The following is a 16,439-nucleotide window of genomic DNA, read 5'->3' on the forward strand; positions in this document are numbered from 1 at the left end:
CCAGAAGAATGGAGAATTAAAGATTAAACTGAAGGTCAACAACAACCAGATAGGAAGCAGGTCAAAGGAACTACATTCAGGCTGAACTGATTAAAGAGTTTGTGCAATTTGCCACACTCAATGAGCTGAGCATACCTTGAAGCCAGGGCACAGCAGTTTAATCCTCCAGATTCCCTCCCCACTATTTCTTCAGCTATGCTGGTGCTGGACAGCTCCCATATGCTTACCACTGGGGGGCAGGGAGGTAGGGGAGTGTTCTAGGGAAGCAAAAGACATCTATAAGGGCATTTTTGTCTGCTTTACTCTTAATCCATCCTGCTTCCCTTTCCCTATACACTAAGGGGGAATGAAGCTAAAAATCTAGTAGAACAATAAAATAAGCTAGACATTTAAATAAATCCTCTGATGGTCTCTTTGCAATAAGGAAAACCTCGAAATATTGTTAAGAGTTTTCTTCCTTGCAAATTGTGCAGGTCAATTTCCATAGCAACCAACTCCAAGGGATTATCCAAATGCTTTAGCTGTATGGGAATATTATTATAGAAACACGAAATGTTTATGTTGGAAGGAACACTAGAGGTCATCCGTTCCAACTCTCCAGCTTTCCAGATGAAGAAGCCAAAAGCCAGAAAGGTGAGGTAACTTGCCTAGCCATCCAGTAGCAGAAATGGGACCAGGATTTGAACTCCCAACATCACACTAGGACTCTCTTCACTAGACTACATTTCAACCCTGTCGTATCAAATATCATTGATAATCATGGGGTGATTAACTAGTCTTTTGTCATTTTTTGTTGTTAGAGATTTTCATTCTATCTATAATAGAATTTAAACTATGGGAAGACATGCACCTCACTCTCACACCTCCATTCTTTACTCAGTGCTCCTTATGTATGGAATTGCCTCCTTTCTCCTCTTCACCTATTAAAGTCTGACCCATTCTTTAAGGTTTTACTTGAAAGATATTTGCTCCAGGAAATCTTCCCTGATGATGTCTCTGGTCACTAAAAAGACCACTGTAGCCTTCAAACCTTGGAAGATTCTTCCACCCCTGTGGTCCCATCCACTGATGGGTGAACTTCCATATCTACTCCAATTCTCTCCTACTCCACTCCTATTTCTTCCGACTTTTCTTCCATACTAGATGTAGTTTTCTCCCCACCCTTCCCCCATACACATACTTTTTAGCTCCTTTTTATGTATTGTCTTTCCCCATTAGAGTATAAGCTCCTCAAGGGCAGGGACTATCTTTTTGGCTTGTAATTTTATTTCCAGCTTATTGCACAATGCCTGGTATGTAGTAAGTGCTAAATATATGCTTATTGTTTTGTTTTGTCATAATTAAAAACCTTCACCCTTGTATACAGATTATGTGATATTGTGTATTATAGCTTTCTACAATGGCACCTTATCCCTCTACTGGACTAAGTTCTGTGAGGACAGGAAATGTGTCTTACTGAAATTTTGCATCTCCCCTCTCATGCCTAGAATAATGCTTTGTACACAGAGGATGTTTAATAAATATTGTTGCTGTGGTTCTGTTTTTCTATAGACTGGGAGGTAAAATTTCAATTTAATTTATCAAACTTTTATTAAGCTATGTACAGAGCACTGGCCTAGGCACTAGGGTAGCTCCAGCAATTAAATAAGGATTTTAGTCAAGCAAAGGGGAGCCATTGAAGGCCATTTTTAGCAAAAGGAGGAGTTAATCTGGCAGTGGTGTAAAGGGTAGGGTAGATGGGGTGGAGTGCAAACCAATTCCTTTTTTCTCCTTAGATTTGCCATGTGTGGTATGGCTGTCATTTCAGCCAGCATTTATTCCACTCAGTCAAGTCTGCTATCAGGGTGAGATAATGAACTGGCTCAATTAGACATCCGATGAAGTGAGATGAAAACATAACACTGGAGGACATTTCTGTTTTAAGAGAGCATCACATGACAGCAGTTTAAAGGCTTAAAAAAATAGTCCAAAGGAATGGCAGCCATAAGAAGCTGTGATTAAATAACCTTTTGACAAGAGTGTTAGTGTTCAAGCAAAGAAAAGCAGAGCTAAAGCATTTGATTGTCTTGACAGGTAGCATATCATAGTAGAGGCAAGTGACTCTAATCTGCCTCTGACACTCACTAACTGTGTGACCATGGACAAGTCACTTAATCTCTCAAAGACCCATTCCTCATTGTTAACATGAGGTTCATGATAATGGAGCCACCTGCTTCACCAAGGGCTTAGAGGACTGTAACAGCCAGAACCCTAGCATACCCAGGATGGCCTGCTAGCCCAGGTTCTTTGATCTGCTTTTAAAGGAAAGCAACTTTAAAGGGGTCAACAATCTTCTTCAATTACATTCAGTAGTTCAGGGGAAAAGTCAGCCCCCTGAATGTCAGAAAAAATACAAGCAGAGAAATTAGAATTAGATAAAACTTAAAGAGGGCTCTAACTGTCTGAATCAAAGCAATAGTGCTATACACTTTACATACCCCACTGGATCAAGAGAGCCTTTACATCTGAGCAGTTGGGGGGTCTGAACATATGGCTATTCAGAGTCTCAACCAGGGAATCAAAAGATCCTTCTCATAAGTGAACCCCCAAAGCAAAATACCAACTCAGAGTATACATATACACTTCTCAGAGCCAGAAGACATCACAACCCTCGTGACTCAGTGCCTAATCAGCTTAGTACCAAAAGGTGTGAAAGCCTTCCTACAAGCAAGGCCCATGTAAGCAAGCTTCCCTTAATGGGCTCCACATGAGGCCTATTAATAGGCAGGGAATATCTTCCTATCCCAATAACATTACAAGAACTAAACAAATAATGCCAGTAAAGCACACAAGAGGCACTTAGGTGGTGGTGATGATGATGACGATGACGATGATGATGATGATGGTGATGATGATGATGGTGATGATGACGATGATGATGACGATGATGACGATGACGATGATGATGGTGATGGTGATGATGATGGTGATGGTGATGATGATGGTGATGATGATGATGATGGTGATGATGATAACCACCATAGCTATAATTTGTATAGTGCCTACCATGTGCCAGGCACTGTGCTAAGCATTTGACAATTATTTTCTCTTTTGATCCTCACAACAACCACCTATCATTATCCCCATTTTACAGATGAGGAAGCTGAGGCAAATAGAGGTTAAGTGACTTGCCCACAGTCACACAGCTAGTAAGTGTCTGAAGCTGGATTTGACCTGAGATCAGATAGGGAGGAATTTACTCCCTGGATGTTGCAGCCCTGGGACAAACATTGTTGTTGTTCATCCTTCATTCTTCATTCAGGAGGGTGATGTCTTGATTTGCAAGCAGATTGAATTTAAGTGAAGCAGGGCTGTGCAAAGTCATCAGTCTCAGGCTCCTCCAGAGTCATTGGAGTCCAATGGCAAGACATAGGTCAAGACAACTAGCAATGGCCGAGGATGCAGTAGGAGACCTTGGCCTTTCTAAGCTAGGTCTTTGCCGGTCTTAGTTTGTCTGAGGCAATGCCCATTCAGTAATTAAAGGCTATGTAAGAACTGAGGCAAGAGATGGCCTAGTTTGCCTTCACAGATGAATCAGTCTGGGAGGGGAAGAGCCTCAGAGTTTCTGGCCAGAACAGAAACAATTGCTATTTACGTTCCAGATACAGAAATATGCATATCCCCATAGACTGCCTAAGTATAGCAAATTGAGATAGCTTTTCTTCTATCTCAGAGCAGCTTGATTTGTCCATTTCCAAAGTATTAGAATTTGAATCCCAGATCTCACCTCTTGATAACCCCAGCTCAGATCTCATTGTGATACTTGGTTTTGACGCTGCCTGTACTTCACACAACACATTACTCCCCTGCGACCCTTCAGGGCTGTGGTCACTTGCCTGGCTCTTGACCTTGGCCTGTCCTCATTTCCAACCTGGCAAAGGAACTTCCAAACTATATCCTCTGACTTTCCACATTAAGAAAAGTACAATCAGCACCACAGATCCTGCTGAATCTTAGCCCTGGATGGGCCTAGAGGGACAAAGCATAACAATGGTTGCAAATTATCAGTGAAGATTTCAAAGCTACCCAGACTCCTTAAGAGAAACTAGGAAAACATCTCTGTGCAGCTAATATTCCAGGAAGTGGAGCAACCCAGAGGGTTCTCAACTTCCTACCTTATTGGAAAACCAGCTCGGAAGGGCCACCAGGGCACTACGTGAATAAGCAGGATTGTCGTAGAAGGCAACACTGTACAATCCCTGAGTCCTTACTGAAGTGAGCAGACGCTTTGTGAAGGCAAGCATTTCATTCAGATCTCCTGTCTTTCCCTGCACAGCTCCCATAATGCTGTTCTCTGACTTACTTTCACAAACAAGGAGATTTGAATTTTAGTCCCAATTCTACCACAAATGAACTGGGGAAAATCACTTAACCATTCTCCACCTCAGTTTTCTCATCCATATAATGAACCAACTTAGCTTTAGGTGAACTCTATGACTCCTTCTGGTTCTGTCATTCTACAATCTGGGGTTTTCAATTAGCACATCCCTAAAATGTGTCCATTTGCCCCTAAATACCATGGGCATGACTGGGAGGAATGGGGAAAGGGTATAACCATAAATGAAGACAAAAAGGAAATGAAAGTACCCTAGCCTTTCAATAGCCAATATGTTAAAAAAAAAAACCAGCCCATCACCTAAGACTAACACAAAGTCGCATGAACATTAAATAGTAGCTCACATTTATAAAAAGCTTTAAGGTTTGTTTAAAAAAGAAGACACTTTGTCATTTGGTCCTCACAACAATCTTATGAAGTCGATGTTAATACCACCATTTTACAGATGAAAATATTGGGGCTCAAAAAGGTTGTGCCTCTCCCAAAGTCAATTAATAAGCATCACTAAATGCCTTCTTTGCCTTAGGTACGAGGGATACAAAGAGAAAAATGGAACAGCCCCTGCCCTTGAGAAGCTCCTATTCCATCAAGTCACACTGCAGTAACTACTTGAGGTTTATTTGAACCCAGGCCTCACTAACTCCATATCCAGTGAGCTCTCCACTATTTCTGTCATGCTGCCTCTCAATTCTGATCAGTGTTTTCGATGAAAGGATTAAAAAAATTTTTTTACAGTTTAGCTTATGATTAAGGCTCCCTTGACCATCATTTCTTTTTTGCCCAAAATGTTCAAATATTTTATAAGACTAGTACAAAACCACTCGATATGATGGCACCATACCTAGAGACCCATGTAGATTCCAATGACACGTGCATCAGTAATTGGGGCTTTTGTCTTTTCTGCCTTGATTATCACTGTGCTTCCACTCCCAATAAACCAAGCACCAGATTGCTAAAACAACTTAAATCTCAGCATGTAGAGAGGGTGCCAACTATTCCTGACACTGGCTATGCATAAAAGCTGAATGCGAAATGGACTGGATTTCTGCTCACACTTTTTAAGGGAAATTATTTCATTTTAAAGCCATATTGGGTTTACCACACAGGAACGTTAAGTGACTAACTAACTAAAAATAAAGACCAGACATGAAAATGATCCCAGAAAGTTCAATTTTCTTAAGAATGTGTCTAAATAAAAGACTCCGGACTGAAATAAGAAAACATGGTCTTAAACATTCCTCCCAACCTTGGGTACAATCTATTCTCGTGGACAAATAAATCATTTGTGGCCATTTCTGCTTACTAAGGTTTCAACACAGAGTAAAATCAAGATATGAAAACAACATAAAATATTCATTGACTTCATTTGCCTTTCCTATACTAAAAAAAAAATGTTGAAAAGAGAAAGCAGAGCATAATGGATAGAGAGTACGAATAGGGTTGGGGTGGGGGCAGGAAGAAGGCGGGGGGGGGTTAGGTGACTTTTTTTTTCTTGACTGCTTTAGATTCATAAGGCAATACCACTCACTCTCAGAATATGAGATGGAAAAGAACTTAGAAACCATTTCATCCAATCCATTCCTAAACAAAAATTTCCTCTCCAGTCCAATCCTTGCTTTGAAAACCTCCAGAGAGAAGAAAACCACTATCTCCACTAACCCTCAAAACCCTGCAACTCATGCCCCTTTTTTTAAATCTGACTAAAAGAGGAATAAATCTAGCTCATGGAAGGATACCCTAACTCTTATAAAGACAGATAGAACTGCAGATGTGAAATATGTGAACTCTTGGGAAGATAGATACTACCATAGATAAATGAAACATTAATTCTCTAGGGACTAAAAGTTCATACCTTTAAGAATTCCAGTTCAACTTCTTCTTCAGATAGGGGACCATGGTGACGGTGCAGTTTTGAGATCTCCAGTTGCGCACAGGATGCTGTCATTCTCTCAATCATGCTTGCTGGAATATAGTCTTCAACCAAAAAATAATGTTTCCCCTGTGCCTGTGGGCAATAAAATACAGAGGGAAAGGCTAATGATCAAAATGTGTTCATAGAACCCTGAACAAAGTAAAAATAAAACATTGGTTGAAAAATCCCCTATTCCATTCAACAGGACATCCTCAACCTAGCCCCAAGCCAGTTTTCTGAGGGATATAAATAAAAGTGTCTACATGGACAGATGTTAGGGTTCAAACCAAGCCAAGTAAGATGCAGGACTAGCAAAGGACATAGACAGCTATATATCTTCTTCTTACATGGGGCAGCTAGGTAGAGTAGTGGATAAGAATACTGGGCTGGGAGTCAGGGAGACCTGAGTTCAAAATTCAGCTTCAGACACTAGCTGTGTTATTCCAGGCAAGTCATAAAAACCTCTATTTGTCTCATTTTCTTTTTTTTTGTTTTGTTTTGTTTTGTTTTGCAGGGGGGAAGGCAGGGCAATTGGGGTTAAGTGACTTGCCCAAGGTCACACAGCCTGGTAAGTGTGTCAAGCATCTGAGGTCAAATTTGAACTCAGGTCCTTCTGACTCCAGGGCTGGTGCTTTACTCATTGTGCCACCTAGCTGCCCCGTTTCATTTTCTTTAACTGTAAAATAGGGATAATAACACCACTTACTTGCAGGATTGTCATAAGAATCAAACAGCACAGTGTTTGCTAAAGTGGGCAAGGAAGAAGGAGATGTCTGAACTTGTGATTCTATATCAAGAACAAGTTCTTTTTTTTGAGGGGGAAGGCAGGGCAATTGGGGTTAAGTGACTTGCCCAAGGTCACACAGCTAGTAAGTGTGTCAAGTGTCTGAGGTCAGATTTGAACTCAGATCCTCCTGACTTCAGAGCCAGTGCTCTACTCACTGCACCACCTAGCTGCCCTGAGAACAAGTTTCTGGGGAAGAAATTCTATCTAACAATGCAGATTCACAAAAGTTCGGCCACTTATAATATAAGGGTCACCTGGGATGCTGAGGCAGTAAGTGATTTGTCCAGAGTTACAAATCTAGTACATGTCAGAGGTGGTACTTATACCCAAGATATTCTGACTCAAGACTCTATCCAGCAAGCCGTGCTGCCTCTGGCCTTACACATAATAGGGAAAGCTAGGTGGCCCAGTGTATACACCACTGGATCTAGAGTCAAGAAGTCAAGAAGATTCATCTTTCCTGAGTTCAAATCTGGCCTCAGAAACTAACTGTGTGACTCTGGGCAAGTCACTTAATCCTGTTTGCCTCAGTTTCCTCATCTGTAAAATCAGTTAGAGAAGAAAATGGCAAACCACTCCAGTATCTCTGCAGAGAAAACCCCAAATGGGGTCACAAAGAGTCAGATACAACTGGGAAAAAAACTACTGAACAACAAATAAATGCTTATTGAATGAATGAATGAATGAATATGAAGAGTCGGGTTCCTAGGGAGAATATCTGAAGCAGGCAAATGGATCCCAGGATGATATTTAGGGAGGTGGCAAGCCCACAAAGGGTCCAACTTCCATTCCAATAGCTCATTCTCATTCTAATGGTTTCCATAAAGGCACTGATGTGGTAGGCCTGTAGCCAGCCCATCTGCGCTGTGATCAGAAGAGCTGCTATAACTAAGCCGCAAACACTGGAATGGCGCCACGCTTGAAAAGGAGAATAATACTAATATTAAGTGCTCACATTTCTATTGCATTTGAAGGCTTACAAAGCACTTTCTTCTCCCATAACAGTCCTGTGAGGTAGGTGATATTTTGTTATGGGTTTTTATGGACCCGATAGGTTACAATGCTAGGTTTGGAAATACCCTTCACCAAATCAAATCAGCAACTCTTAGGTAATTTATTGTCAGTTAGTAAATTTATTAAGTGCATTGTGTGTGCCAGGCACTGTGCTAAATGACAGGGGTTCAAAGAAAAGCAAAATGACAGTCCTTACTCTCAATGAGCTGGCAGTCTAATGGAGGAGACCATAGGCAAACAACTATATAACTATTAGATAGATATTTGTGCATACATATATATATGTTTGTACATATACACATATATAATATCTTTCAATTTGTTACATATATACGTACACACACACATATATACATATATATATGTGTGTATATATATATGTGTGTATATATATATATATACATATTAAACATATTGAAAGAAGGAAAGCACCAGTGGTAAAAGATACCGGAAAAGGCTTCTTAGCACAGTGCCTGGCACATAGGAGGTATTAATAAATGTTTATTGATTGGTTGTTGAAGATGGGACTTTAGCTGGAACTTGCAAGAAGCCAGAAGATGGAGACAGAAAGGAAAAGGTCTCCAAGAGCCTAAGTGACTGACTATTAGGTGTCAAAGCCATAATTCAAATGCAGCTCTCCCCTCTGTAAGCCCAGTGCTTCTTGCATTAAACCTTTCTGCCTCTTCGAAACTCTGGAACTCCAGGGCTCAGCAGGAGCTCCCATTCAGTTGCTAGCCTGCATCCCAATGACCAGCTAAATGTGAAATGGCCAAGAGTTCCTGTCATTTGCTTTTCTGTGGCCTGTCTCCCCAGCCTCAGGGATATCACAAACGAAGAGCATCAAAGCGATCTTCAAGAGAGCTCTAACATGGGATTGTGCCCCAGCTGTACAGACACAGGTAGGGTTGACCTAACTGCAGCTGTCATTTGGAAGGGGCTAGATAAGAATTAGACTAGCATTTAGTTTACAATAATGTCACTTGTGTTCTGCCTGTCTTATGATAGAAATCACTGAAAAATAAGTAATACACGGATGGGCTGCAATGTGCTTTGGTCCAGGGAGGGTCTAGCTGAATGAGGTCACAGACTCATCAAAGCACAGACTGTGTGATACAATGGAAAGATCTCTGGATTTAGAATGAGATAACCTGGGTTCAAATCCAAGCTCCACAACTTGCCATCTGTGTGGCTTCAGCCAAGTCACTTCTTTTCTCTGGGTCTGTTTCCTGGTCTGTAAAACGAGAAGGTGGGTCTTGATTAGGGGTTCTAGGTCTCTTTTTGTTTTGTGAACCCCTTTGACAGTACAGTAGAACCTATGGACCCTCTCTAAGAATATTATTTTTAAATAGATCAACAAAATGCATAGGATTGCAAAGGAAATCGATTATTTTAAAATATATTTATCAAAAAATTCTTAATAACTTCACAGAACCCAGCTTAGTAACACCTTGACAAGATTATCTTTGAAGCTTCTTCAAGTCTAAATCTATGATCTCAAGTAGAATTCCAGATGGAATCTCTATCATAGACCATCATGTCATACATACAGGGCTTCAGAGTCAGGTTTTTCTATTCTATAGTAACCCACTCCAATACCAACTGGGGCATCCAGGCCAGGCTTGCATAGTCAGGGAGCACTCAGAAATGCTTGCAGAACAAATGCATGAATAAACATAGAATTATCAGCCATGCCTCTGGACTATAGTTCCCAAATTCCACTTGTAAGGCTAAGGCACCAAGCTGTAATAACATCTCATCGTTGCAGTATATACGTTCTTCCAGAATGTCTTTCCGGAGCTGGAGATAAAATTGATGTCTTGTAAGACTGTGCCTAGAAAAACAAAGAGAGAAGGGCAAATAAAATTATCAGATACCAGCAGGAGGAAGAGAAAGGAAGGTGCAAATGCCGGTATGATTTTAATCATTTAGCAGACTCCCATCTGAGGAAATCCCCCCTACCAGTACAAGTTGGCACCTTCTCTGCAACTTATAGTCTTGAAGAGAGTTATTTAGAATACTAAAAAGTGAAGTGATTCACCCATGATTACATAGCCAGTATGTGTCAAAAACAAGACTTGAACCCAGATCTTTTTAGCTCTAAGGCCAATTCTCTATCCACTACACCGTGGCTGGTATAGGAGGACAAAGTTAAAAGAATCCATCTCTTCAGTCTATAAAAGGTGACAGCTGTGAAAGAATGCATAATCAAAGTCTACAAACCTAATTCATTTCGACAAACATTTACTTTAATAATATTTTGGGCTTATGATCTCCTCCATTCCAGTACTCTCTCTGGGGCTGAAGAAAGAAATTTCTTCCACCTCTGGAATGTACCTCAACTCCTGTTGATCTTTTTAGAATCCTCCTCTTCCTCCAGGTCTCTAATCAGGCACAACTCCCTCTGGGGAGCATGTCCTGATTTCCCCAGTGACTAATGCTGCGCCCCATGTCAAAGTTCTTTGTATCATATTTAACTGTGTGTACAGGTGCTCATGATTTAGCTTAAAGCAAGCATCCACTATCAAAGGAATGAGCAAGAAGACCATGGCACTCACTGGATAAGGTGAAAGTGGCTGACAAAGAATTTTATTCTCAGAAAGAGTGTGAAGTTAACAATGGTGGTTTTCTTCTTGGATCTGTCATTCCAGCCTTCTGGTGCCACTTCATATAACTTGGTTTCATCATTCAAGAAAAAGAATTCTTTACCTGAAATGGAAACACTCAGTGGTTTAAATCAGCTCTATGGCATGGTGAATGAAGTTTTGGACTCTCAAGCAAGGGGATCTGAATTCAAATCCTGTCTCCAATGTTTACTAGCTGTGCGATCCTGGGCAAATTGCTTAACTTCTCTCAGTCTCAAATCATCACCTATAAAATAATAGCACTTACTATGCAGGGTTATTGTGAAGATCAAAGACAGAATAGAAGTAAAAGGATTTGGTAAATTTACAAGCGCCACATAAATGTTAACTATTATTATTGTCTGAACAGACATGATTGTCAGAATGAATGCATTCTACCGAACTCATACCTGATAGGAAGGGCTCAGCTTACATATATAAATCTCTAGGAAGTCATCCCTCATCAATGTATGGCCTTGTCCAGTTCTCAATGTCAGGATTTAACATCTATCTAGGGTAATCCATAGTTCTAAGAAAAAGGAAGGAAGGAAAGAAGGAAGGAAGGAGGGAAAGAAGGAAGGAAGGAAGGATGGGAGGGAGGGAGGAAAGGAAGAAGGAAAGGAGAAACAAAGAGGAAAAGGGGAAGAAAATGGAGAAAGGAAGAAAAGGAGAGAGGGAGAGAGGAAGGGAGGAAGGAAAGAAAAAAGGATGGAGGGAGGAAGGGAGGGAAGGAGAGAAGAAGGGAGAAAAGGAGGAAGGGAGGAAGGAAAGAAGGAAGGAAGAAAGAAAGGAAGAAAAGAAGGAAGGAAAGAAGGAAGAAATAAGGGAGGAAGGAAGGGAAGGATTTGTTCAGTACCTACTGTGTGCCAGGCAAATGGGCAGCTAGGTGGCACAGTGAATGGAGCACTGGGTTTGGAATCAAAAAGATTCATCTTCCTGAGTTCAAATCTGGCCTCAGATCTTTACAAGTTGTGTGACCCTGGGAAGTCATTTAACTCTGTTTGCCTCAGTCTCCTCACCTATAAAATGAGCTGGAGAAGGAAACGGCAAACTGCTCTAGTATCTTTGCCAAAAATAAAAGCCAAAAGTCACAAAGAGTCAGACACAAGTGAAAAACAACTGAATAACATGTGCCAGGGACTGTACTAAGCACTTTACAAATATTATCTCACTTGACATAATATTTGCAAAGAGAGATGTGGATCAAGAGAAAATAGGCCAGGGAAGAGTAATATAATTGTTTTTAGAAACTGTATCTCTGCCTAGCTCCTAAAAACAGCTTTAGGCTTAACATAAATGTAGAAAGACAGGACTTCTGTGTTAGGCACAGGTAGACAAAAGAAGCTCAGTGTTGTTTCTGCTAGTGATGATTAACAAAAAGAGAAAGAATTCCTTAACAATTTGGGAAATTCAAAAGTAGGAACAGCTGCATTAGGTATTGGAGGTATGCAAAGATGACCGCTTATCTGAGAATTTTTACAGAGGTTTAATATATCAGATATCAAGATGTACCAGATGTCCTTTAAGGTCCCTTGCAGGGCCAAGATTCCATAATGCTATAAAAGGAAAATAATTAGGGAAGGAATTAGAAAGTGATATCAAACTTGAAGCTGATTTTCATATCTATTAATGGACAGAAGGAAGGAAAACAGAGTAGATTTAGAACAGGCAAGCTAAAAAAGCTCCTGGTAGAGTTCATGCCAAGATGGCTGCCTAAAGGTAAGATAGGCTGCCCAGCTCCTTACATCCTCTCTAGTGAAAACCTGAAGACCACAACAGATGGAATGAGATCAAGGAATTGAATGAGAAACTCTTCCAACCCAGACCTGCACAAAATGTCTGCTGCTCCGCCATCCCAGCAAAGCTAGTTCCAATACAGATTAACCTCCCAGCGTAAACAGAGATGGCCAAGGACACATGTAGCCTTCAACATTCTGAGATCAGAGACATCAAGAGTTAAGGGGTGGCCTGAAAGCCCCAGTCAGAAAGTGTCAGTGTGGCCAGAAAGTCACAGGGTGAGAATCTCATAAACTCCAAGGAGCAGTAGCAGACCGGGACAAGCAGGATGTGGAACCATTACTCAAATCCAGACAGCAAAGGTCCGTTACGCTCTGCCCTGAAACACCAGAGAGGGCCCTGATATTTTGGCCTCTGAACCTCAAATATCCAGGAAGGTAAACCCTGGGAGGCAAGGTAACCATGAGAAGCCAGGGCATGACTAAATAGGGCTGACCATTTTACCTAAGAACATAGCAAGAAGTAGAGCTTGGTACTGGCACAAAGCCCCGATTCAGGGACTAAAGCTGTAGAGATAAGTAAATCAAAGAAAACACCACCTGGTGTCAAAAAATGACTGCAAATTAACCCTATAATGACTGAAAGAAGAAATTCAAAGGAGGAAAATGGATTTTCCAAACTTAGAAAGTTAAAAGTGGAAAAAATGAAATAAAAATCCTTGAGGAAAGAACTGGAAAGAGAATAAGTAACATAGGAGGAAAAAAAGGCACCCAAGAAATGGAATCCCTGAAAACTCAAACAGATGAAACCAAAATCAATGGTTCCATGAAATAGCAAAAAATCTCAGAACAAAACCAGAAGGTTAAAAATAAAAGAACATGCTAAATATGTGATTAAAAAACTTAAAAGGAAAATTGGTTAAGGAGAGAGACCTTAAGAATCATCAGAACTCCTTGAAATCATGATTAAAATAAAAAGCCTAAAAACTGTATTTCAAGAAATCATAAATGAAAACTGTCAACATTAATTGGAACCAGAGAGAAAAGTAGAAATAAAAATAATGAAGTGACCACATCCTGAAAGGAACCTCAAAAGGAAAAGTCCTAGGATGTCATAGTCAAAATCCAGAGACCCTATTTCAAAGAAAAAACACTAACAGCATCCAAAGAAGAATACAAGGACCTATAATTCAAGGAACTATAGCCAGAACTATGCAAGATATAGCAGGTGCTACTGAAAACCAGACGAAATCTTGGAATACTATATTCCAAAAGGCAAAAGCAATAAACTTAATGACCAAAACCAACATATTCTACAAAACTAAATACAGCCCTATAGGGAGAAAATTGGATCTTTAATGGGATAGAGGACTATCAAACGCTTTTGATTAAAAGACCAAAGCCAAGTAGGAGCTTTGAAATACAAACTCAAGAGTTCAGAGAAACCAAGAAAGGTATATTTATGTGAACAATTAGAGAGAGATTTGTGCTGATGCGATGTTGACTTTCTAGTAAGGGAGAGAAGAAAAAAGTGGACATTCAAAACCTAATTATGAAAGGGTATTGAGGGTGCTAAACAAGAATAGAGGTCCTGGCATTGGTGGTGCAAAGTTAATACTGTTTAAGGATTTGAAAAGAGGAAAAAGAAAAGGGAGTAACACTAGGGTAGAAAAGAGGAAGAAGGAAATGGAACTTGTTGCTTCTCATAACTGGGTATGTGAGAAAAATATATAAACATGGAAGAAGGGGTAGAAAGAGTGCATATCAGATGAACCTCATTCTTATATGAATGGACAGAAGAATATTGCACACATACAAATACACTCACACACACACACACACACACACACACACACACACCAGTTTATGGACAAATTAATTTGATGTCAAACTCAACAGAGAAATAAGGGAGTTGGCTGAGGGGAGGTTGTTAAGATTGATGAAAATTCTGGGAAGGGAATAGTCACAATCAAAACAAACTTCTTCAATCTGAAGGGGGAATCATCAGTCAATCAATACTTTTTAAGCACTTACTATTAAATCGGGCAGGGGGATGGGAAGGAGAGGAAATGAAAGAACTAGATCTAAGGGGGTGTCTTAGATTGCCTCTTAGACCATTGAGGAATGGCTAAATGAATGGCATCATGTGAATGCAATGTTGTAAGAAAAGAGAAAAGTTCAGAGAATTCTGGTAGGTGTGAACTGATATAGAATGAAATGAACAGAACAAGAACACATTACATATACAACATTGTAAAAACAACAATGGTTTAGTAGACTTGAAAAGCCTGATCAAAGCACTGATCAACTCTCTCTCCAGAGGACCTATGATGACATATATGTTACCCACCTCCAGACAGAGGAGTAATGGATACAAGGTGCAGAGTTATACATTTTTTGATATGGCTACTATAGGTAATCATTTTGTTTGAAGAATTTTCTTATTTGTAACAAGGTTTTTTTTCCTTTCTTATTTTTGGTTAATTAGGGTGGGGGGAGAGAGAGATTAGCAGTATGGATACCAAAAAAGAGGGCCACTGAAACATTTTTAATGCTCAGAAGAGAACAGAATGTCATAGTCAAAATCCAGAGACCCTATTTCAAAGAAAAAACACTAACAGCATCCAAAGAAGAATACAAGGACCTATAATTCAAGGAACTACAGCCAGAACTGTGCAAGATATAGCAGGTGCTACTGAAAACCAGAGGAAATCTTGGAATACTATATTCCAAAAGGAAGTTCAAAAGGAAGCCCAGTCAAACAGGACATTTTGAAAATAACAGAGAATTCATTACACATTTTTAAGCAAGTGATATAAAATTGAGGTTCACAGTTCCATAAAGAATCTTTTTTTCTATGTTCTGCTGTGAGTATGAAAGTGGTTTTTTTCTCCTAGTGTTTAAGTTCAGAATTAAAATAATTCATTGTAAATAAAAGCTCCTCATAGCAAGAATTTTAAGATACAGAAAAAGTAACTGAGGACATGAGGTTGTAGAGCCTCCTTCTCCAGAAGTATTCAATATGATCTAGTCGCATCCCTGTCTAAGGGCCTGGACTATCTTTAGAGTCAATTCAACTCAACATCATCATTTACTACCTATGTACCAGGTATTTTGCTAGAAGCTAAGGCTTTGAAGACAAGAAATGAAAATAGTCCCTGCCCTCAAGGAGCTTACATTCTACTGGATCCCATAACTCTCCTCTGGTTCTATATTTATATTTGGATGGGAATTTTCAGCTTCTCTAACTTGTACATCTTACCGTGTAGGTAGCCTTGAGAATTGCCCTGAAATAACTATCCTATTCCATATTCAGGGAAGGATTAACACTTCATTATAACACTTACATCATGGCCCTCACGCAAAGAACTTGACACTTGAAAATACTGACCCCATTTTTTTAATGGAGAAAGTGAGCTACAGAGATTTTTAAGTGATTTTCCAGTGACATATAAAATCAGAAAGAATAAAATCCAGCCAACCAGAATCTTGGTCACCTATATATGTCACTGAATATATTGCCAGCCGGCTGCTGCTAAGAAGGAAGCAGATATTTCTTTTTTTAATGAATTTCTTTTTTAGTTTTCATCTTTTAAAAAAAATTGATCTTGTGCTATAGTAAACACTTACCTTTCTGGAAAGCCAAGCCAAAGTAGAAGTATTCAACTAGGTTGGCACAGGTCCTAACTAAATTAAAGACGTCTCGTGCCTTGGACTTTATGTCACATTTCACTTCTAAACACTGCCCATTCAGCAGAACCACGTAGAGTTCTCTTTGAGACAAATATGATTTCCCCTTTTTTGTCTGGAAAAAGAAGAAAAAAATAATACATGAATGCCAGGTCCCTGTCAGCGCAATATCTCTCTCTGTAATATCTCTCTATAACATATTCCAATTTGCAGTGTGGGCTCTATTTCCACAGAGGTGCTTATAAAGGCAGTTCCAACGGGAGCTTTCTCCCTGCAGAAATCCCCATTAAAATCCTCAGTGTAT

The 16,439-nt window shown here is 39.9% G+C and overlaps 1 protein-coding gene across 1 annotated transcript in view; it reads right to left on the reverse strand.

Moving 5' to 3' along the window:
- FRMPD2 (FERM and PDZ domain containing 2) overlaps positions 1–16,439 on the reverse strand; it is a 215,795-nt gene that overhangs the window by 169,389 nt on the left and 29,967 nt on the right. The window contains 4 exon segments of the mRNA XM_036736525.1: positions 6,228–6,380; positions 9,781–9,919; positions 10,644–10,794; positions 16,076–16,250. Of these exon segments, the coding sequence (XP_036592420.1) occupies positions 6,228–6,380; positions 9,781–9,919; positions 10,644–10,794; positions 16,076–16,250 (618 nt within the window).

Source organism: Trichosurus vulpecula, chromosome 8 (assembly GCF_011100635.1).
Source record: "Trichosurus vulpecula isolate mTriVul1 chromosome 8, mTriVul1.pri, whole genome shotgun sequence".
NCBI classification, from domain to species: Eukaryota; Metazoa; Chordata; class Mammalia; order Diprotodontia; family Phalangeridae; genus Trichosurus; species Trichosurus vulpecula.